The 23,375-nt window shown below is 38.0% G+C and overlaps 1 protein-coding gene across 3 annotated transcripts in view; it reads right to left on the bottom strand.

Moving 5' to 3' along the window:
- Positions 1-1,095: 1,095 nt before the first annotated feature.
- The window catches only part of CABCOCO1 (ciliary associated calcium binding coiled-coil 1), a 126,538-nt gene continuing 104,258 nt past the window's right edge, over positions 1,096-23,375 (bottom strand). For 2 of the 3 annotated variants that reach the window (XM_039719732.1, XM_039719733.1), the window contains exons 6-8: positions 5,310-5,369; positions 4,778-4,918; positions 1,097-2,105 (exon numbers count right to left, since the gene is read on the bottom strand). In XM_039719732.1, coding sequence (XP_039575666.1) covers positions 2,064-2,105; positions 4,778-4,918; positions 5,310-5,369 — 243 coding nt within the window. In that variant the 3' untranslated portion in view covers positions 1,097-2,063. Of the gene's footprint in view, positions 2,106-4,777; positions 4,919-5,309; positions 5,370-23,375 lie in introns of all 3 variants that reach the window. The other variant, XM_039719731.1, reaches the window with a different exon arrangement.

Here is a 23,375-nt window from a genome sequence, read left to right as displayed (position 1 = left end):
TTTCTGCACTACCTCAGCTGTTATGCATATGTACTAAGATTGACTGCTAACAAATCATCACAGTAATACTTGAGGTTCATACACAGTTTCTCATCTTCAAAGCATTTTAAAATTTCCCAGAGGTTTGACAAAATCTGGGAGAGGGAGAAAGAGCTACGGGCAAAAGTCTTTGTTTAGCATTGATCTTAATATAAACCATAGTTAGTCCCTTTCTGTTTAGCACTACAGCAGGAATGTTGCAGCCCTCAGATTTAGGTCTGAAGTGCTAAACAATGCTAAATTGCCAATAACACATTTTCACTAAAAAGTATTTTAAATACTCTTTGTCATATGGACAGCTCTCTTCAAAAGTTCTGTTCTCACCTTTGAGTTCAAAACTAGGGAAATGGTGACATTAGCATAATGTCTTGGGAGATGGATTTATGTTATCAAATTAAAGGACATTCTGATTTCAGAAAGTTTCGTTAACAAAAAAAATAATATTTTATAGGAATAAAACAACCAAGAATATAAACAGGAATCAAAATATTTTTTAAAGGTAAAAATAATAATGCCTTAATAATTCCTTCATTGTTCAAAGCAGAACAGTCAGCTTTTAATAGCTGAAAGGAAGCTCTCACTAGTTTTCTGGCCAGCACTGGAAACAGCAATCAAGAGAACTTGGAAGTGAATCATTACAGGCCTTACTTCTCCTTTTCACATACCAGGGGAAGAATTTTTCTCAGTGCATGAGACCAAGTAAAATGCTCTATCCCTTCAACCAGTGAACCACTGGTTTGCAGGAGCTCTGTGCCCACACTGGGCACACACTCTGCACAGCACACCCAGGCTCCTGGTGCCCAGGCACAGCAACTGGGTGTTGTGGTCAGCTGTGGGACCACATCCTGCTGGGCACAGGGGAATGACCCTTCCAGCTGCATGCTCAGTGTTGTGCCCACCAGGAGCAGCCCCCGAAAGTCAGGCAGCATCAAATCAGACCTTTTAGGAGAACAGCTACAAGCTGTTTTCTTCTTTGGAATGGCTGAGTCAGGCTTGCAAATTTTTTTCATTTGCCACCACCAAAAAATGAGGATGAAATTAAACAAAATCTAACTTTTTATTTAGTGGTAAATAAATATGAAAATGCAATGAATAAAATACTCTGTTTCTCATGTATTCCACTAAACATGCAATCCAATCCAGCCTTTATGCTTCAAAGCGTGACTTGTATTTCACATGCTTGCTAGGGCTCAGAGTTCTGTGACACAACAAATACAGGCTGCAAGTTTGAAACAGAGATGTTCAACCGGTTCTTCTGAGGTCATTTATTTGATTGGATTCCTTTTGAGCATGAAACATTTCTATAATGTCTGACAAAATATGGAAACATTCTCAGATGAAAGGATACATGCATTCCAGAAAAAAATCCACTGAAATCTAAAGAAACTCTTCTTGGAATACTTAAGTGCAAACTCTTCAGTTATGCAATTTTAATATGGTTCAAAGAAAGAAGTGTGAGCTATTAAATTTTTTTTAAAGCTTAGGAAGCAAATTAAAACAAAATAACATACATATTATTAATGAATAGCTACAGTGCAAGGTGCGTAATTACATGTTAATTAAATTCTCTCCCTATTATATCTACAGTGCCTCAAAATAATGTTTTCCCTCTATGTATTTTCCTTGTAGCAACATTTCCTGAAAAAAATGGTGTAGGTGTAAAGAAGAAACTGTTAAGTATTTCACAACTGGGAGAATGAAACTGCAGCTTTTTTTTTAAGTCAGAATTTGTATTCAGAAATAAACTGAACTTCAACTTTTAATTATGTGTCCTGTTTATAATCTTCAACTTAAGTCTAAACTAAGCAACAATGCTGTCAGAACACCATAAACTTGAGGAACTGGGATGAAATACTTCCAGGTAAATGTTAACAGAACCATTTTCCTCTACACAAAAATAATTTGGTTCAGGTCGTGAGCCAGCCTCTGTATGTGCCATCCCCTACTGCCCAATTCCTGCAAAACCCAGCATCACCTTTCGTATCTGGCTATTTAGGAATTTTCAATTTTTCTGTTCTCCAAGTCTAAGCTTCTTCCTGCATTTGCAGCTTTTCACTTAAGTCTGCCTGCAAAGAAAATCAGAGAAAGAAGTGGTTATGATGGAGCTATCTTAGGCTGCACATTGTCTTTGTGGTTTTGACCCAGTGTGGAGCAGCAAGGCAGACATTATCCTCCACACCTTCCTGTTTTGCAGACAGACCAGTGCTCCTGTCTGTCCTTACGTGATAACACGTTATCACACTGCTGTGCACAATTCCCATGGATGGCATGGCTGCCATGAGCAGGAAGTGATCTGGGACAGCCATTCCTCACGTAACCTTGTCTTGGGAGATAGGCTAATTTTCCTGTATTCTCAGACAGCCTTTACCAATAGACACCAAATCAGAAAAATTGCTTTGGGACCTGGTTGTTGCTACTGTTTGCCTTTGCTGCAGATGTTTGTTCTCTAGTGTAATGTGTTTTATTGAAACAGTGCTGGAATTAAAAAGCATTACTGAAAATGAACAATAAAAAAACGTATTTCTGTGATGCTGCTTGTCTGTCTTAATTACAAACACAATTATGAATATGCATCTCATTCTGGAAACCCAAACTGCTGTAGACATTGAGTGTTTGATTTGCAATGTAACATTTGTGGGGAAGGTACAGGGGTTGTGATGTATTCTAATGAAATCTTTGGCAGTGATAATGCATAGCAATCTCTGATTGTATGGCATTTGGAAATGTGGGATCACTGGAAAAAAGGCCACAAACACTGGTGTTTTATGGGTAATTTATGTATATTTTTCAGTATGAGCATTGATCACTGCAAAACTACAAGAGAAATTGAAGGAGTGCAATGACAGTATTTCTAAGAGTCATTAAGTTTTGTTTAAACAACTGGGACAGGCTCACAGGTCTTTTACAAACTCTGCATAAACAGTTCCAAAACTCAGAGTCATACTCTTAATGGAATTCAGGTAATTTTGATAAAGCAAATGGATTTGTACCAGAAGCACTTGCTGTAACTTGACATTTTAGGAACTTTGTGGCTTGCCAGTCCTAGAAACACCTATTAGTGCTATCCTGCAATATATCAATGGGTAACCACAGCTGAAATGTTTCCAAAGTTTTCAGTAGCTCAGATTAGAAGCAAAAGGCTGGAATTTCATTCTCAACTTTTAGTCTTTGGAAATGCCCTTCAACATATTCAATTCAAGAATCAACAAATATGTCTTCATCCCTTGATGTGATGTGTATACTTGGTGGCTGGAACAGTGATCCTCTAAGCTAATCAACTCCCAGCCACTCCAGATGCCTTTTCTTCTCCTGTTTTTACACACCTCTGTCTCTGGCCTGCCTCCACTGAAAATCGTCTGCCAGCACACTTTCTATGGCTGTTGCTGAGACCTCTGAGTGTGCACTGTGATATCTGACAAAAAGTTATTTTCTAGACTCAATTAGAGCAACAGCTACCTTGTTAATGCATATGTTGAGACATAATGCAGATTGTGAAACCATATTTGACACATAACAAAAAATGTTATGAGTTTGATCATGAATCAGGTAAAAATCTAATTATAAGATTTCTTGGGAGGTCAAGAAACTGAGAAAACCGATGAAAATGATACACTAGTGAAAGAATTAAAACCTGAAGGGAAATTATTTTCTTTGTATACTACCAGAGTTGCAAGGAAAAAAAAAACAAAAACAAACCCAAACATTTTTTTCATCTATGCAATCTTGTATTGAAAAAAAACCTCTTAGCATTGATGTTAATGGCATGAAGGTCAAGTGAAAATCAGGTATTTACTCTTTTCTATTGATAGGGACAGGAATGAGATAACACAGGCCAGAGATTCCCTCCCATTTCTAAAGACATGTTGAAATAGAATATGAACTCAAATAGGTCAAACTAATGATCTAAGCTATTCTAATTCATATAATAATTCATATAATAATTCTAATTCATATTCCCCACTGATGCATAGTCCAAGTAAAGCAATTTACCAATACCATAATATTTTCAGATAATATTAGGTATTTATTAAACTGTTGCTTAGTCAATAGTGTCTAATGTGCTGTATCTGAAGTTCAAAGTGCCTAATGCCACCTGGTTGTTGCCAGTAAGACCAAATTCCAGCAGCTCCCTGGTGCAAATCTGCTCTAGCAAATATGTTCTTTGGCTTTCAATCATTTCTTGTTAATTCCAGTGACAGTAGCTTCCTTCCCTTCCATGAACCTCACAGAAAGAAATCATGGACCCCTCAGAGTCTGAAGACCACATACTGACAGCTGATCTGTTTCATTAGGACAGCTCTTGTGTAGTCACACACCTACCAGACAAAGCCTAAAATTGGCATAAGTGAGTCATTTCTTACACAAATTGAAGGATGTGTGACATAGATACATCTAACAATTTATATTAAGCACACATTGCATATACTCCAGCACAGCAGCTGGTCCTGAACCCCTAAGAAGGAATTTTATCACTGACATCACTGAGAGCAGGATTTGGCCTGTGTTTTTGACACATAGTAAGGCTGAAGATATATGTTGTCATATTACTGAGTATTTTTTATCTTATCATATGTAAGCTGACTAAACTAGGAGTTATTTATAGAGGCTAATTCACATTTTTACAGCATATGGATGTGCTTTTTGCCAGCTTTAGCACAAACACAGTTTATATTCATTAAGACTGAGCTAGCTAATTAACCATAGACAGAATTAGTGAATAGCTTTCTAGTAATAGTACCTCAAGGTTGCCAATAATTTCATTTGGGATTTCACACACTGCAGACTTCTCATCTTCAGCAGTGGCTCCAGCTACAGCATCCGCCTCGGAAGACACTGCCCCTGGACAGGGTTCTTGCAGGTAATCCCCCTGGTCACACCCCTAGCAGCAACCAGCCAGAGGAAACACTGAGTTAGAACACCCTTCTGCCCTCTCTGAGACCCAGCAGCACCAGCACAAAGACAGGCAACAACACACAGAGCTGCTTTTGGGAAGCACTGCCTTGACAGAGCCCATCGTGGCTGTCTCACTGCCCAGGCCAGGCAGACACATCCTCCCACAGGGCGAGAGCCCAGATGGGCTCACTCAAATAAATGTCCTCTGCTGACTGATTAATGCATTAAAAGCCTTTCATTCCATCTTAGAAGAGAATGCATGCTATGTTCTAGAGAATAAATGCCATCAGTGACTGGGATCCAATAGAAATTCATAGAAAAGCAGCTTAACACCCCCAACCCCCCCAAAAAAACCACAAAAAGGAACAAAACTGTACCTGAGATTCTATCGCTGAAGCTGAGGGGGAAACTGCAGGTTGGTTGAGTTCAATCTCATTCTGGTAGTATTAAATAGGAAAAAAAAGGAAAAAGAAGAAAGTAATTTATGTTTAATTATTGCTCAGAGGTTTCTTGCATTTTTTTTAAATGGAAATGAAATGGTTAGCAAACAGCAAAAAACAATACCTTTTCTGTTACTATCCAGGTGCTCAGAATTGGAAAGCATTCTGAAAATTATTATAGATCAGCTTTAATTTCTAGTTGCATCTCAAGGGGCCCTCTTTATAATGCTTGGAAAGAACAGATGATTTTCATAATTTCATAACACTACAGCTTCTTACTCATGTGGATAATTACGTTTAGAAAACACAGTGCTTAGGTAACATTCTGTCTTCCCACTGCAAATTTGTCACTTCTGAACAGGGACGTTGTTGCAGTCTGGAATTGCAGGGGAGTATCAAAGGAGCCAGTTGGAGTGAAGTTGCAGTGACACTAAATCAAATAAGGAAACTATTTTAATATGTAACTATAATTTAAGAGTTGCTAATGGTCCAAGTTTTGCTTCTTCTTGTTCTTTTGCTGTGACCATGGGAACCTCACTGCAGAGACGGGGACCATGGGACCGGCAGCTCCAGGAATGCCCTGACAAGGTGATGGCTTTTCCCCCTTGGAGCAGCTGGATGAAGCACCAAGTCCATGCTCAGGTTCTCAGGAGTGGTGCAAAAGCAGCCCTGTGTCCTCTAAAGGGACAAGGCTTTGTGTCCTACTTGAAAAAAAATGGATGACAGATAACATATGTGCCAAATAGGGCGAAAAAAGGCATTTGTGACCAAGCAAGGAGCAGCACTGAAATGGTGTGCTGGGGCCTCTACAGGGGAAGTGCCCGTCGAGAGTACGAGGCAGATGTTCCAGTTCTGAGTCAGCGATTACAAACAGGATTTTGCTTGGATGGTGTAAGTAAACGACATTAATTCACATCAGGGTAATTGCAATTCCCATAAATTAATTTCCTCATACTTTTGAAATTCTAGCTAGGTTGATATTTGGGTCATTTAGTTAATTGCTACAGTTAACATGCTGGAAATATTAAAGCTTCTATACATCTGCAGAAATGATACCAACAACTGAAAATACAAAGTCAGACCTAGCCACTGCATTACAATAAAAATCTCTTTTGTAGTCCTAAAAGCTATTCACAACTTCTGTTTGGACTCTGTCACTACCTCCGAGGTTCTCTGTTATTTGTGAGCTCAGTAAAGTAGGTTGGTAGCATTAGCCCATGTTTATCAGAACCTAACAGGCTGACAGAAAGATTTGCAGATTATAACTGAGGAGAAAAACAGAGTTATAGAAGCATTTTCTTTTATCACTTGTAATTCAGATTTTCAGCACTCTGTCAGTGCCTACATACTCACAAAAGAAATAGTCAGAAAGTTTGCTTTTGGAATCAAAATGAAAAAAACTGACTCAAATTGTATTTCTATCATAAATAAAGACACTTTGTTTTCAAATTCTATTTCTTAAAAAAAAACCTAGAGCTTTTTTAATTTAGCAACTATTTTAATTTTCTTACCTTATATTTTCTTATTAAAAATATTAGTTGAAGTGGATGACAATTCAAAATTACTTTCTGCTTCCTTAAAATAATATTTTTTGCTTAGTTACCTATTAACTAAATATATTTTTTTTATTTAGATTAAATTATCATTTCATTTATTTTCTCCAGTCCAAATTGAAAAAAGTCAAATTATGTAATAAAAATAGACCATGTTTTTAGAATCAATTCCAAACCAATCAAGTACACTTTTGTTGCATGCATAAGATTTTCAGAGGTTCTGTTTTTCTGAATAATATTTTTACTTCACTGCGTCTTTTTACAGAGAGCCATTCTTTACTCATCTGTTCCATGTCTAATAATAACCCTTGGATCATTAAGAAATAACTAAATTACAGCAGAACTAGTCTCTTTAATGAGCCATAATAGTCCCAACATTCAGCCAAAAGTTTTTTTTAAAGACTGTGAAACTTCAATGTAGAATATGAAGCTTTTTGTTTAGTAATAACAAGTTTATGAGCAGGACTACAGTTTACAGCCAAAATATAGTGACCTAAAAATGCCATTCTGCATTGCTCCTTTCTATACATTGTGTCCTTAACAAGTCCAGGGGAAAATTAGAACGAATGAATTGTGGTGAGAGCCCGAAGCCAACAAACGTATTTAAATGAATCCTTCTGATGCAATACTTTCCTTTAAAAATACAATTAAGTCTTTGTGTTTCCTTTGAACAAAACCTCATGTTTAATAGCACCAATGGCTCTGTAGTAAAATCTATTTAAAAACAGAGAAGGAGACACAGTAAGTTTTATACAGTTACAGAAGCTTTAAAAAAATGTTGCTAGTTTCTGAAGACTGAGTAAATTTATGGTGAATTACTTCCACTGACCTACATTAAAAACTTCACTCTCCTTTTTTTAATTCCTGAAGATTTGTCATTATGTGAGCATTATTCACTATGACAAAGATGTATTACTCAAAGTGTCCTCTTGAATCAATATAACTATCGAAATGTGAGAAACAGTTTGGCAAGATGAAAATGCCTTAAAAATTAATTGGCAATATTTTCCTGCACACTGTGGTCCAGCAGGTCCACAGGAATTCAAACATAAAGACATTGTGAGGCAGTTGCACAAATGTAGCTGGCATATCAGTGTCAGCTGCTCTGAAAGAGACTGAAGGGACAATTAGGTGCACTGTTCTTACCAATTCTGAGGTGAGGTGGGGTGCCAGGATGCTGCCTGGCTGGGGATGTCAGCCCAGCTTGACTTGGGACTGATGGGTCAGCACCAGCTCCCAGCCCAGAGGCACCAGCCCAGCTGAGAACTGCAGCTGGTGCAGACACTGCTCTCAGAGCACAGCCCCGTGCCACAGCCCTGCTCTGCAATTCTTACTGCTGCAAGTCTGCATTGAGACAGGTTTGTATAAAAAGCCCTGTGTTGTTCTGTACATAAACTCACACACTTTTCTTGCTGCTGAGAGGTAGCAAATTGCCTTTTTACAAATGTAGGCAGAGAAAAGACAGTAAAATAGTACACAGGGATATTTCTAAAACAGAATAATAACAGGAAAGAAGATTGGTAAAGCATTCTAATAGATGAGTTCCACAGATGTGGTAGTTATTATAAAATTAGCTTTGCATAACTTACCAATATACCATTGCATTTTCTCCCAGATGTTATCTGTTACTTAAATTAATTTTGCTTAAGTTACTATTATTGCAGATTTTATCCATGCTGTATTTTATTATTTAAAGTTTCTGTGGCATATAACAAGCCGTGGCTGATAGTGTTACTTTTAATAATAGATATAAGAGGTTTTAGTATTATAGAAATGGCTGCTGGGAATATCTTAATAGTCATAGCACAGAACGTCTGCTCTCAAAGTATTATGTAGATTAAAACTAGCTATTTACTTACACTCTAATTCAAGGCATTGGAAAGGTTTGCAGTATTTATGTATGTGGTATGAAGGGGAACAATCTACTCCAGGAATAAATATCAGAGTTTGGGAATTAGCAAAGCTCAGGTCAAGGTCAGTTTGGCTTTACTAACGTACTTGCTGAAAATGAGAATTCAGAGTTTATGTTTACTTATTTCATAAATGAGAAAAAAGACTGAGGGGGTGGATTTGCCTCTTTGATAGAAGGCTTTTGTATCACAGAAATACTTTAAAACCACATTCTCAGCTTGATATTACCTGAAATTTCTACAGTCTTAACATAAATTCTCTGCAGCTAAACTTACCAAACACAGGAAAATAATTATTTATAAGGATTGGAAAAAGATCCCATGTTCAACATGAACCCTTTCTAAAGCCTTGTAACATCTTTCCAAGCCTTTCAATGGATATAGGTTTGATTTATACGAATGGCAGATGAGTTTCAAAAAGGGAGTTCTTTGTGCATTATTCTCTATATTCATATCACCTGTGCAGATTTTACTTGTATGCCATGGGACCTTATCCTACCAGAGGCCTGCACAGATTTCTCTCATATATATGTGAGCTCTGCTATCAAACAAACTCTGTAATACAGGATTTACATTAGTTTGCTATTCATGCTAAGCATGGCGGGCCACACACCTACAAATGTGCTGCATTTCAGCTGCTGCAATAAAAGGCACTTACAAGAGGTGGTTTGTTGGATGCCTGTATTTCATGTGGTTGAATTTGAATGAATACCTAATGGGCAGAGATGCACTGACTCCAACCAGCCTGCTTTTTTTAATCCCTCCCCCTTTTACCTGCCAGCGTATGCAAACACAACAAGTCTACTCCACCTGCCTGCGGAGGCATCACCCACGAGCGTTCCCACAGGAGGTTCCTGACAGCTCTACAAATACCTCTTCCATCCTCTTTTGCAGCAATTTAATACATGAGGTCCAAAGGACCTAAGGATTTTATGAAGTACTCAAAAATTTAATCCAGATACCTGATCTCTGTGGTGTGACTGAGGTGGCAGAGCTTCCTCCTGCACACCCTCACTACACACATTTGTATTAATATTAAAAGTAGATTTAAGATCAATGAGGGCCTAACTCTGCCTCTGAAGGATGTTCCCTGGTTGCTAATGATGCACATGGAAATTCTGTGTGCATGTTCCTGGGCAGGAGTTTTTAAACTACTACTCCTAAAAGAGACAGAAGTTCAGTGAGTCAAAGGTAGGCTTTATGCTTTTTCCTGCATTTCAAAATCCAAATCAATATGTTCTAAAAGAGTTTTCCATGTTTCTGATCTGTGATGTGAATTGACTTTGCTGACAATCTAGTCTAAAATAGCTATTTGAAGCAATTTGGTGCCTACATTGACAAAACAGGATCTCCTCCTCCCCCCAGGAAGCTGTAAATCAGTCAGTGACATCTGGCCTCAAGGACATCAGAGTCATCTGAAATGTGGTAATTTATATTAATGAACATCAATATTAATTTTTAAATAAAAAGAATTTTCTACTGCCATTATGTTTACATAAGAAATGTTATTTATAGCTTGTGTTCCTCCTTTCCTACATTTTGCCCATAAATTACTGTAAGGAAATACAATGTCACAGTTATAAATATTTTTACTTGGAGTTAAAGCTTTTACATATCCTCTTACTGTTTTCAGTAACTACATGAGGACAACCAGGATTTTCTTGCTACTCCAGGAACTGCTGCCAATTTTAATGCTTGACTGAGTAGAAAAGGGTGCTTCTACAAAAACAACCAAAGCCTTCCTCTCTAGAGATATCTTAATGCAGAGTGCCCTTAATACCTAGATTCTGTAAGAATCTATCTTAACATACCAGGAAAAAAAGCCAACAACAAAACCCCCTGATTTTACTAGGCTGCAGTTGTCTTCTACTGCTTTTACCAAGCTTCCAATTATTGCTGCCAATTTGCAGATTATTTAGAAAGACAAAATAAAAGACAAAAAAACAATCCCCAGTTGGCTTTAATGCTGAGGACACATCACAAAATGATTCACCTTGGAATGGTCACTCTAAATTCACATTGCATTTAGCATTGCCAAATCTCCTGGAGTTATGGGATTACAAGAGAATCTCAGCTTTCATTTAAAAATAAAGTTAGCTCTTATGGTTGCAGAGGAAAGATTGAAAACATGAATCTTGAAAGCTCAAAAACTAGACTGCAAGGAAAAAGAACCAAACAATTATTTTTAAGCAACTCATTATTTTTTGGGATATGTCTCATAATTTTAAACACTCAAGGCTTATGTAACCCTTTAAAAATACATACAGATTTTCAGGAGGGGTGAACGATTTTGGTTTTTTTGTTCTTGAAAGAGCAACTCTTGCATGTCTGGACTCTCCAAAGTATCAATCCCCCACTTTCTATTTCAAGGGGCCATGGAACAAGCCATGGAACAAGCAAAGAACAGCCAGCTCCTATTCTGTCATAATCAGCAGGGATCTAAAGCCATTAAAAAAAAAACAAAACAAAAAAACAAAAAAACCCCCACAAGCACCTTTCCCACAGGAACCACCTATCCAGAGCTACAAATGTTTTTAAAAAAGGAAGGCCCTTTTATTACTCATATGATCGCATCTGAAAACCATAAAAATAAGTTCTGTTGAACCCAATGAACAACAGGCAGTGGCATCCACTTTTATCAGGTTGGAGCTTTACACTTGTTGTGCATCTTTTCTACCACATTATTTTATCAGTAAAGAACCAATATGAATGCTGAATACATTATGATAAAAATGTGAAACAAAACTTGGCCAGGTGCATCTTTGTACCTCTTTCTGGGACCAGGCTTCAAACATTTTATAAATACTTGCTGCAATTCCATACTCTCAGAAAACCAATTTGCATGAGAGCATGTGCCTTTGGCAACAAAATGGCCTATAAGAATTAAATTGCTTGGGGGGCTGGTATTCATCACACCTGCTTTAGGGGCTCTGTCAACCCCCTAAACCCCTGCTTGCAGGAAGTGCAAAGACAATTGCCTCTCCTGAGAGACAGTCAACTGAGTCAACTAAGATGAATTAAGAACCTAAAAATTCCTTAATGTACCTGCCCTGGACTGCAGCAAGCACAGTCTGCTCTCTCTTTTCCCAAGGGGAACCTAGGAAAGCTGCCTTCCTCACTCAGGGTCCCTGGTTTGCCTGGTGCTGAGGAGTATGAAATATTTCCTTTTTTATTCAAATGGTCACTGTAGGAACTCGGAGATTATTACCAGCACCACGTGTTCCTCCTGCACTCCTGAGTGTCTAGGGGAAGAGTCAGACAGCTGTTGGCACTATCCTGCACTGTTTTTTCCAGGTGTTACATCTGAGATGCAGCAGTATCTCACCAACTCTTACTGCTCCACAGGGCTTCAGGGCAGCCTTAAGGCTTCCAAAAAAAGCCTGCTAATGTGGACATGCCTGTTTCCAGCATGTGTGAATCTCCAGTGTGTCTCATGCTCTGCGCACACCAGTTCAGAGCAGCCTATGTGCCCCTGGAGCTGGGCCCCACCAAACTTCTCTTAGTTCAGCAAGCACAGACTTCAGCTTTACCTAAACAGGAAAAAAGGCACCAAGATTCCAAAAACCTAGGGAAACTAAATCCCTCCACCTTTTAGAACAAAAAGGGCTCCAGAAGAGCTCAGGGGTGCCTGCAGAGAAAGTCTGACAGCAGAAAAATAGCATTTTGCTGTTGGTACAATAAAGGGCAGCCACTGCCTGATGCTGGAAAGAGGTCCCACCTCCTGCTTTTGTCTGCCACTGCTCTTGGACAGCCTTCCCCTCCTACCCACTTCCTCTGAAATCAGCGTTTTCTCCACACAAGGCTGGTCATGGACAAGCCCCTCACACAGCTGCCCTGTGCTCTGCACATTCTCTCAGCACCAAATGCCAGATGAACAAACTCTCTCCAAACTCCTCTCAGTCATTAGGTGCATTAGATGTGGATAGGCTTGTCTGTATTGATTCACCCCCAGCTGATGCTACAGAAAATAGCTGCACTAACATTTAAAAGGTTGCTTTAAAAAAACCCCAAACCAACAACCTAAGGAATATTGATCCAGAACTAAGAGGGGGATAAAACTGCTCACATAATTTAAAAAATACAATATAGATTTTTTTAAAAGAAAAAATGCCACATTAGAAAACTGCACAATATATGGCCACATAAAAATGGGGAGCTTGTGTTCTTTGTTATTAGACCTAAAACATAAGGTCTTTGCCTGAGTGTGTAAGTTTCTGTTAAAACAACAATTTGTCCTGTGGACTGTAAATTCAATTACTGTTTTTATTGGAATCACATTTTGCTTTGGAAACAATCATGCAGAAAAACAACCAGTAACTTAGACATCTTAAAAACATCTCAGAACAGGCATGGCTCTGAGAACAGATCAGTTATGGTAATTCTTCCACTGTGAACTGCAAGGTTTTTTAAATCCATTTCCATATTTTTAATTAACACCTAGTTAAAAAAAAAATCTTACTGTAGGTCATTTTAATCACAAATGGGAAAACAAATTTGTTTTATCAGAAAATTGATTCAACACTATTTTAGGGACTTATTTTTCATGTTTTTATCATAAAAATTAAGCCATTAGCATACATTTCCCAGTATGGGAATGCAGAAGCAAGCCAGCTCTCTGAAATTTCAGAGTTACAGTTTTCAGTCACCTCTCTATGTGAAACTAGTCTATTTTAACACCAGAATATTCGATCAGCACACACAAACCCTCCACACAAGCCTAAGGTATCAGTTCTTCTTTACAACTCCATTTCTATGGAATTTGAATCTGCAGAGTTGTAACCATGGCCTGTTAGTGTAAAGAAACCCCCCCTCCCTTACGTGACACTTGGATTTCGTGCCCCAATGTAAAGAGGCTCTCTGATTACGTACGTGTTCATAAATCTGTTTATGCTGCATCTCAGCGTGAGCGCCTGTGTTTGTTTTAACTCTCCCTTATAATCCTGTCATTCACGTTAGATAGGAACGCAGCTGTGGCTAGGGGCAGGGTTGGTCTGGTGAATGCAGGAGTTAAACAAAGCCTTGCCTCAGCACAGCTTGGCTAGGTGGGTGATTTGAAATCTAGTAAAGCTTCCCCCTGGTAAACTGCCAAAGCCAACCACACCTTGGATGATGTGAAGTTGTTTTTGAGAAGGTACCATCTCCTTGCAGATTATCTCCTCCCACTTCAACTTGGAAGGTTTATGAGAACAGTCATTTCCATTTCTGTTGGGGCATGAAATGGTTTCTGCTGAAAAATAGCATAAATCTCATTCTGCTTTGACTTGTTAGGAAGCTCATGACAAATCACATAATCCGATGTGGATTTTTAGAATTTGTTTCAACAATGCATGAGAAGATACAAACATTTCTACTGAATAATTTCTCTCCAATTAAAAAAACAACCTAAAACAGTCTCTTAACACCTTATTCCTTATAAACTCTGTTAACGACATCTTATAGAAAATTACCATAAGCACAAGTAGCACAACCAACAAAAATCTAACATTTGCTCAAAGATTTCCACAATCATAGAGAATTCTATCACAACTCTGAACAGAAGCAAACACTTCCACCTGTGGAGTGAAAATCTTGAGCCAGCCATAGAATAAGTGAAGCTAAAGGGTACTGCATTGAGTTGTACACTGTAGCCTTTCCTCTCCTTCCCTTGTGCTTTGTCTCTCTGAGAAACTCTGTTCTACAAAACTAGGCAAAGAACATGTGATCACAAAGTTTGCACGCAGTTTGCCTGATGAGATAAAGACAATGTGTCAGCTTTTGATGGGGAAAAATGAAGCAATGATGCCAAAGGGTTTTATTTATTCCTTTCAGCAGCACCTTTTCCTTGGCAGCTTTCCTAAATAGCAATGTCATAAATACCTAGAGGGAGCAAGCACCCAATGGCAGCATCTTCTCTTGAGAATGCAGAGCCATACCCAGAAACACGACATCGCCTACTCTGAAGTTGCTGTCTTTTGATCTAACCCTTAGAAGAAAGCACTCAGCAGGAAAATCCAATGTGTCTGGATTGCCAAGGAGAGAAGTGGAGGAGAAGATAGGAAAATCACTAATTGCTGGGAAGCTTGGCTGGCAGCAGAGAGAAAGGCAGGCTGGATGAGGACACAGGACTTCATTTGGTGCTGTGGAAGAAAAGAGCAAGAATGATGGGAAGCAGCAACCACAGCTCATGGGCGGAGGAGAGGCAGTAAGGCTGAGCATAACTCAGAGATCAGATCAAAGGTCACACTCTGAAGACTCTTGGAGATGGGCCCTATCCACTTCCTTACCTACATCAAGCTTCTTCCCTCCAATAGTCCCTTGGTCCATCAAGACAAAATGCCACATAGCCCAGGTCCTTCTATCATGTCATTTTCCATTTTGGTTTTAAAAATTAGGTGAAGCAATTTGCACCACTGTCACTGGGTTTATGCTTTTATATTGGCCAGAAATATTGAACCTTGCATGGAAACACAGTCAACATACACACACACACACATGTATATATATATGCAACTGCTAATTGTTTTTTAACCCTGAAAGGACTGAAAAATAAAATTACAAAAACGCTTTTAATGAAGAAGTCAATACCAAGAGCTGAAACCAAAAATTATTCAACTAGAGACCCTAAAGAGAAAAGACCTTACCAAGTATAATAGACAAATTTTTTGTACAAAGTATCTTCACATTAATAAGACTGACTGGTTTAAGAGTTCTTTACAGGTGGCCATTGTATCATGTATACACCCTTATAAATCATACCGGATGTACAGCTCCATATGGAAGAAACAGAGCTGATAGGAGGTACCTTTGAAAACTTGGCTCCAGAACCAGAGACAGGTTATTTTTTCATGGCAACAAGTAATAGATATATGTCTTTCTCCATGGTAAATTAGTTGCAAAGCAACACCCTCCATCAGAGAAAGACCATAAGGTGCTCTTATAACACATGTGAATGACAAATGGAGCACTTTAACTGGATTTTTAAACAGCCTTAAAATTATTAAAATTGTGAACTTTAAATAATTATATTTCAACCAGTGTTTTACTAGTTCTCTCCCTACCTTCTCTGATTTTAATTTTCTCACTTGTCAGCGTGCCTTGGCAGTGAGAACAAGAAAGACCTCAAACCTTTGCTGATTGCCTTCCATGCAATCTGATTTCTATAAATTAGAAGTTGCTGATGGGAAAGCAGACAGCAGTACCCTTTGATCAAGATACACATCTTGATCTCTTTTATCATTTTTTAAAAAAACAATAATATTACAACAAAAAAAAATCATCATACAAGCTTTTCGATCAAAGTGTGTCACTGTCTGCTTCCCAGTCAACATACTGCCAGTAAATTGGCGAGGTGCCCGGAATGCGCAGGCAGCAGCTGGTGGGTTTGATTACCATCTGTATAGCCACTAGTGTATAAAATATTATGTCTCCATCTAGTGGCATCTGCAGTTTACAGGAAATTTGAAAATGGGTTGGAGCAGACTTCAGTGGGTGGCAGAACGAGCTTCACTCGACTCGTCACCAGCAGAACTGGGCTACCTGAAACAAGGAAGGCTCTGGAGCCCCGCCCCAGTTCCACCTCTGTGCTGGCACTTGTCCTTGAAATGATGTTTTCTGCAAAGGCATTCATAGAACAACTATTTGTGTTCTCACAACAAACCACCTCTGCAGCACCCTGGAAGTCTTGGTGGCCAAAATTTGAAACGTAAAAGAGGTAACAGGAAAAGGAAGGTGAGAGCAAGGATGCCATTAATGACCAGAACTCCTGAAATAAACAATAAGGAATGAGATGAATATGCCAAGACAGTGTTTCCCCTTATATTAAAATATTACAAACTGCCCCCCCACAACTACTTAATGGCAGGACATGCAAAATGTCTGTTAACGCTCTCATATAGTTTCTGACAACATCCTTGACTGAGGAGCAACAGGGGTAACACAAGATACACAAACCTGTTTATCAGAGAGTGCCAAGGAAAAAGTCCTTGGAACACAGATTTTAGAATCCATGTAGCGACCCAAAGGAGAAACTGAGGTACAAGCCAGCATTATGGCAGCACTGCCACAACAGTCACAGGACTAGAACAAATAGTATAAAGGTGAATTCTACTCCCCTCATTACACCACACTCTTTTTCATCGATTGCCATCCTTTTTGACAACTACTCCACCAGCAATGTACTGACTGGGCATATTTTATGCACAGCCATCTACTGTGAAAACTGCATCCTAATGAAGAATATCAGTACAGCAAAATGAAATAAAAACCAACAAGATCATACTATTGATTTTCTCCATCCACACAGACCAGACCTAAATTCCTTTAGCTTGAGAAATCTGTTGAGATAACTCTCCAACACAGCATGATTACATTTCATTTTTCTGAGTTACTTTTCTGAGTGCACAATAGGTCCTAAAGCAACTCCTGTTTTTCTGACTATCTTTTAATAAAGTTGTTCTAAATGTGTTTTGATTTGACACATAAACTGGTTACAGTAAAGCATTTTTTATTTTTATCATACATTTCGTTACATTAGAGGTAAGTTTATTATTCTATTAATAATTCATTCAAAGGAGCTTCAGTTTAACAGCACCTAATAGACACAGCCACTTAAGGTAGCACGCTGGCAAATTTCAGCTTTAAATCAGAAGCTGATTTTTCTTCACATAAAAAAAATGGCAACTTCTGAGAAGAACGCATCAGTTTCAAGAAAAGCATAAGCACTTAAAAATGAAGTCAGCATGTGCCAACTACTGACTTTTGTACCAACTTATCATATTGCTTGTTTGTGCAGGAAGGGGATGAGATTTGTTTCAACAGAAACTAGAAGAATTAGAAACGACTGTTGCTCCCTCAACAATTTGCTGTGATAGAAGCTTTATTTTTCAGGTCAGCGCTCTCCATTTTTGATTGCTCAATGGGAGTGCCACGATGGCTAAAAAAAGAAGGCTCTGAAACTTCAGGAAATAGAAACTGCTGACTACCTGGCGAAGGAATAATGATTTATAATATATGAATAGGGGCAATAATTGGATAGCAGGCTGTACTCAAAAAAGCCTTAATTCACAGATCTGACATCAGAAAGTCATAATCCATCGATCTAGCATCAGAATGATGGATTATGACTTTTTGAGAACATGTAGATATGTCAGCTTCATGAGCATTCCGGGAATCGTAGTCCAAATTGTTTTACTGAGATCATTTGAACAATTTCAGCTTTTTCCAATAAAGCTGATGTACTAATATTTTGAAATATAAAAGTTGTGTTGTTTTTCTTTTAAATCCTAAACATTCTCCAACTAAATATCGCAGGCTGCCATAACTTGAGATTGAAGAATTTTTTTTTAATTACTTAGAAGTGATGTAATTTTCTAACAAGTTTAAACCTAAACAAGTTTAAACCTAACTGCTTTTTATGTCAAAAAAGTTTTATATTTGAGTTTGGAGGCAAAATAAACAGGGTGCAAAGTGAGGGATTAATTATCTTGTTTTCTTTCAGAAAAAAAAAAGACATATCCTATGCATGCTTCCCCCCCAGTCTACTTTAAAAATAAAAAAAAAGCTATTATGTGGATTTAGATAGAATCCTAAGAAATACTACTCTTGCAATGCTTGAATATCTAGAGGTCAAAATATATTTTTTATACAGAAGCTTTTGACATTTTAAATTTAAAAAAAGACAGTCAGAACTTCACTCTCCTCATAAAAAAAACCAAAACAAACCCACCACGGGCTAAGGTTATTGAATAAAATATTTACCAAAGTTTCAGCGATCATTTCAGAGAGCATTGCATACTTACTTAAAAGTAAACTACAATTTCATTCATAAAATTCCATTGTAAAATCTTCCACTGGCTTTTCCCCATTACAACTAAGTGAAACCACCCATCAATTAACAACTGCGACATTAGACTAATTCAGTGGCTCAGATGAGTAAGAGCTCTTCCAAAAATGCTTTCTGCTTCAGTGAAGTGTTGAGAATAAAAAGACAGTCCCACATTAAATGTAAAATATTACTAAGTATTTTCAATGTATACTCATATTAAAACTATAAAAAACCTGTGACTAAAACATCTTCCAAAGGTAGAAAAACTTTATGTTATACAAGTAACAAGGGCTAAAGGGCAAAAGAAACAAACCAAACCAAGCCAGGGTTGCATATCTCTATATTTTTTTTCTGGAAATTCATTTGTCTAGGAGGTTGAGTTTCTCCTTCTCTAGTTTTTCTCACCTTATTTTCCTTCTTACTCACAAAATGTTCTAAAGGGGGCTTATTAATAAAGGAACTACTTAGGTCTGTTTGGTCTGTTCCTGAGTAAAGGTACCACAGAGGAAATGTCACAGGGCTCTTTTATAAAGGCTGAAACAATTTCTTTCACTAAGTCCTATGTATACATTAAGTAAAGACATCCTGGGTCCAGTGTCAACCCAGATTTCAAAGCAAACAATAACAAAAAGACCAAAAGAAGGGAAAAAGCTGCAGGAAAAAGAATGCACATTTTAGAGCAGACAGAAGCAATTTACTTCCTTTTGACAACAAAATATTAAATGGCTAATAAAAAAGTCACTGCCATGTTCCACAAACTCCTTCCTCTAAACACACCTAGCGTTCATAAAGGTCTCACATAAAGGAATCACATCACTGAAAAGCAACTACTTCTTTAAATGAGCCTTAAGCAACAATCACACTGCACAACTGATCAAAAGAGAGAGCACCTCATGCGATTCACTTTTCTGGGGAATTACCATTGGCAGGCTGTAATTACTCACTTGAAGGCAGTCTTGAGGACACCATGCCCAACTGTTCCCTGCCTGTGATTTATATGCCTGAGGTAATGACCAGTGGCCAGAATATCAGTGTGGCAGCTCCCTTCAAAGAGCCTGTTGTGCAGCACCAAACCAGGTTCACTATTACTTCATCATCAAACTATCTTCTACCTGCATTTTCCCTGGTTCCTTTTCCACCTAAGTATTTACCCAGCTCAACTCAATTAAGCTCATGCCATCAAATGAAAACAAGCAGGGTGGCTACAACCTTTCCAGACTGAAGAGAGACTAAAGCCCTTGGGACTGCAGGCAGGGGAAGACAGGAGTACATTGGGCATCTCCTGATTCCTCCCCCTTTTGGGAGGTGTGCGTTAGTCCCACCCTTTTCCTTGTAATTTAACTGGTTGTTTCCTTTCCTGGTCTCCACTGACATCACTAAGTCATTTCATGTAGGTTTTGAAGCACCAGACAGATGTTAAGTTTCTGCCTTTAATGACGTGTGCTTGAACCAATGACCTTGAAGTGCAAGGCACAACAGATCTTTACCATTCCCTCAATAGTCAGGCCTTTATTCATCAAGTTTATAAGCAAAACCTGCGTACAAAAGGAACACTTACTCACAATTACTATTATGGTCCTTCTGCTGGGGCTGTACATTGCACTGAAAGAATATGAGTTATAAAGTGCATGGGTTAGTAAAATTTAAATCAAGCAAATGTTTAATACTGAGCCATTTCATCTTTTTTCCAAACTTCAGCAAATTTATTACAAAGCATTGAAATTGCACTTCAAGCCCTAAGGCTTGCAATGTTGGAGCCTGCCTGATTAACATAATTAAAAGAATAGCATAACTCAAAATTTAGTAAATAATTAAATATATACAGGCCTATTGTTTACTTCCAGCTGATAGCATGATTCTAGCTAAAAAATTGCACTGCTTCATAGCTGACAAGTTGCTAGAGCACACCCCCTTTTTCTTGCTGTGCATGTGATTAAAAAAACACAGGTTAAACACAGAAAAAAAAGGGGGGATTCTATTTTTGGTCACAGTGGTGCTTAGTTCTTTTCTCTCTTTTTTACAATAAGTAGGTGTTGCTGAAGAGGTGAAAAGGCTCATGGTAGGAGGACATTGAGCTTGAGAAGGATAGGAAAATACTTCCTTGGAAAGAATTGTCCTCCCCTTCCAGTCACTACATATCCTGTATTGCATTTCCTACCTTAGCCAAGATCCAGCTTTCAGGAGAAGCCAAGCTATATCCATTAGATTACTGGACAGACATAGCTTGTGAGACCTGATCCAGAGGATTGCTCAACAAGGACAAAGCTGACTATTTTATGTCGCATAAAAATCCTGCCTTACACAGTGCTTGTGCACCACTAACACCTGCATGGCCACAGAGGGCTCCCAGAGGTCACAGAGACAAGTTTTATGGGATGGAAATCTTATTTTCTTGATCCTGAAACCACAGAAAAAGTGCCTACTTTTTCTGCAAATGTTGCCTGCTTATCTTCATTTTCTCCTGCAACAATTCTGCATTCTCCTTCAGCCACCGCACTGATCAGCAGCCCCTCCCAACACATGAGGTGGAAAGCCAACGACAAAATTAAAACAAGTTGGCAAATGTACCTATATATACATATTTCATGTTAGCACAGTTATGCTTCAGAAATTATGGCAACAGCAATAGAATTCTGCTGCTGTGATCATGGATAATCAAAGCAAGCAAAAAAAAAAGCCAGTGCTGAAATATTTTCAAAGGTATGAAAGTCTTTACTGTTGTGTAATTTAAATTTACTTGCCATCACTTGAAATTTCCTTTCATCTGCGTGATTAGAATTTAAATGCTCCCAAAGTAGATTAACAAATATAATTCCCGTTATATTGCAGATATACTGCAGCAACCTCCTCTTAATGCTGAAAACTAACTAGGCTCCTTAAGTCACTACAGAAAATACAAAGCACAATTAGTTAAAATGTTTTCAAATGAAGTCTTATTTGGGAATGACCTAGAGGATGAACCAGTACAGCACTTTCTACTCTACTTACACATATACACCCACACACCTCAAAGTTGTAGCAGTATTTTCTACAGCTGTAAATATGGGATGTTTGCATTTTAGAGAGAGCATTTTCAATGTAATAGTTTTCAGTCTGACGCCCACATTAGACACCATGGTAATGTAGTGTTTATGTTCAATGCAGTCCTAGCAGTCCCCTGAAATTACTTGGGGCACAGTGGATTGAGAAAACATGAATTGAATGGTAAATCTTAGCAGCTGACTCAAAATTAATACCTGACAACAGTAACAGAAGGACAGACATTACAAACCTTCTCATGCATTATCGCATGAAAAATTTGTCTAAAAGTCAACATCCCAAATTCTTTAATTTTAAAATTCAAGATGTCTTTGATGAATAGAAATTACTGTTCCCTGAAGACAGAGTTCCAGAGCACATCAGTGTCACGTCAAAGATTTTATGCAGCCTGAGTAAATTGGATCTTAATTGGGAAGTAGTTGACAGAGTCAACCTGAAAGCCAGGTAAGCATGAAGCTGCAATACCCTGCTGAAGCACAACTATTTATTGTAGCATTGGTCAAGTTTAGTGTCCTCTTCATTAGCAGCTTTAATTTTTCCCCACCATACTGATCTTATCAGATTTGACAGGCAGAATCCTCTAAGAAGCACAAATCAATAAAAATGACCTTTTATGTAACTGAATTCCACAGAGCAGGGTTTAGATTTTTAAGTCATGCTACCTTTTCTTTACTCTTTGTCCATTCTTCAATTGATTTGGTGGAAGGAGAAAATGAAAATTTAAAAACATCAAATTCTGTATGTCTGTATAGGTTAGAGTTATTGGTACCTATCTGATTAAGCAATTTATTTTGCTACTAAAATTGTTAGTATGTTAACAGATAAACGTTAAGGAAGAAAGCAGATTTGTCTTCTTAATTGTATTGGTTCACTACAAAATGAACCAAAACCAACTCATGTTATGGTCTGCAAAGCTGTAAATGTACTAAAATAGCAATCAAGCTCTGAAAAACTTTAGGCCTTAATTCCCAATTCCCAGAGCAACTCAGTCCCCTGTGTAACATACAATGGTCTGTTGACCATTTAATGTATAACCTTGAAACTTTTCCATTACACAAATAAGCTTCCTTACCACAGACTTCTACATTTTATTCTAATGCATATGGTTTGCTGCTTATTAGTTTTTCTAATGTTTCCACTATTATGAAAGAAAAAACCCCAGCAATCCAGGAGAGAAGTTCTCATTTTATCTTACACTTGTCAAATATTAAGATTCTCCTAGTCTGTCAGATTTCTAAGCTTGTCTAATGTCTTCCATTTGTATCCAAAATTAATAAAGTCTATCCATGCTGTATGATTTTCCAGTTGCTCTGATTCTGATTATGCACAATAATTTGTAATTTAAATTCACAAAGATGTGCCAATGTAGCAAAGTATTTATGTTGTCAGTTTTAAAGGCTTGGCCTTCTTGACTCTGATACCAAAGCCCTGTTCTCTCCACCCACTGTAAAGTTCCAGTAATGCTTGGACTGACCAATTACAGCTGGTAATTTGATTATGTACCCTCTTTCTTTTATTATTTACCCATTTAACTGAGGATTGATCAGAACAAAGAGACAATTAAATATACTGCAATAAAACCAGTATGAATAACAAGAGTAGGAACTGAAGACAAACTAGCAGTAGCTCAGAAACACAGAGATAAGACTGAAATCCTGTCTTTAACTACTCCTATTGTGTTAGGGTTGCAAAGAAAAGG

The sequence above is a fragment of the Passer montanus genome, unplaced genomic scaffold (genome assembly GCF_014805655.1).
Source record: "Passer montanus isolate IOZ18808 unplaced genomic scaffold, ASM1480565v1 scaffold42, whole genome shotgun sequence".
In the NCBI taxonomy this organism is placed as follows: domain Eukaryota; kingdom Metazoa; phylum Chordata; class Aves; order Passeriformes; family Passeridae; genus Passer; species Passer montanus.
Note: the sequence above shows the minus strand (reverse complement) of the source record. Positions and strands in the feature narration are given on the sequence as shown.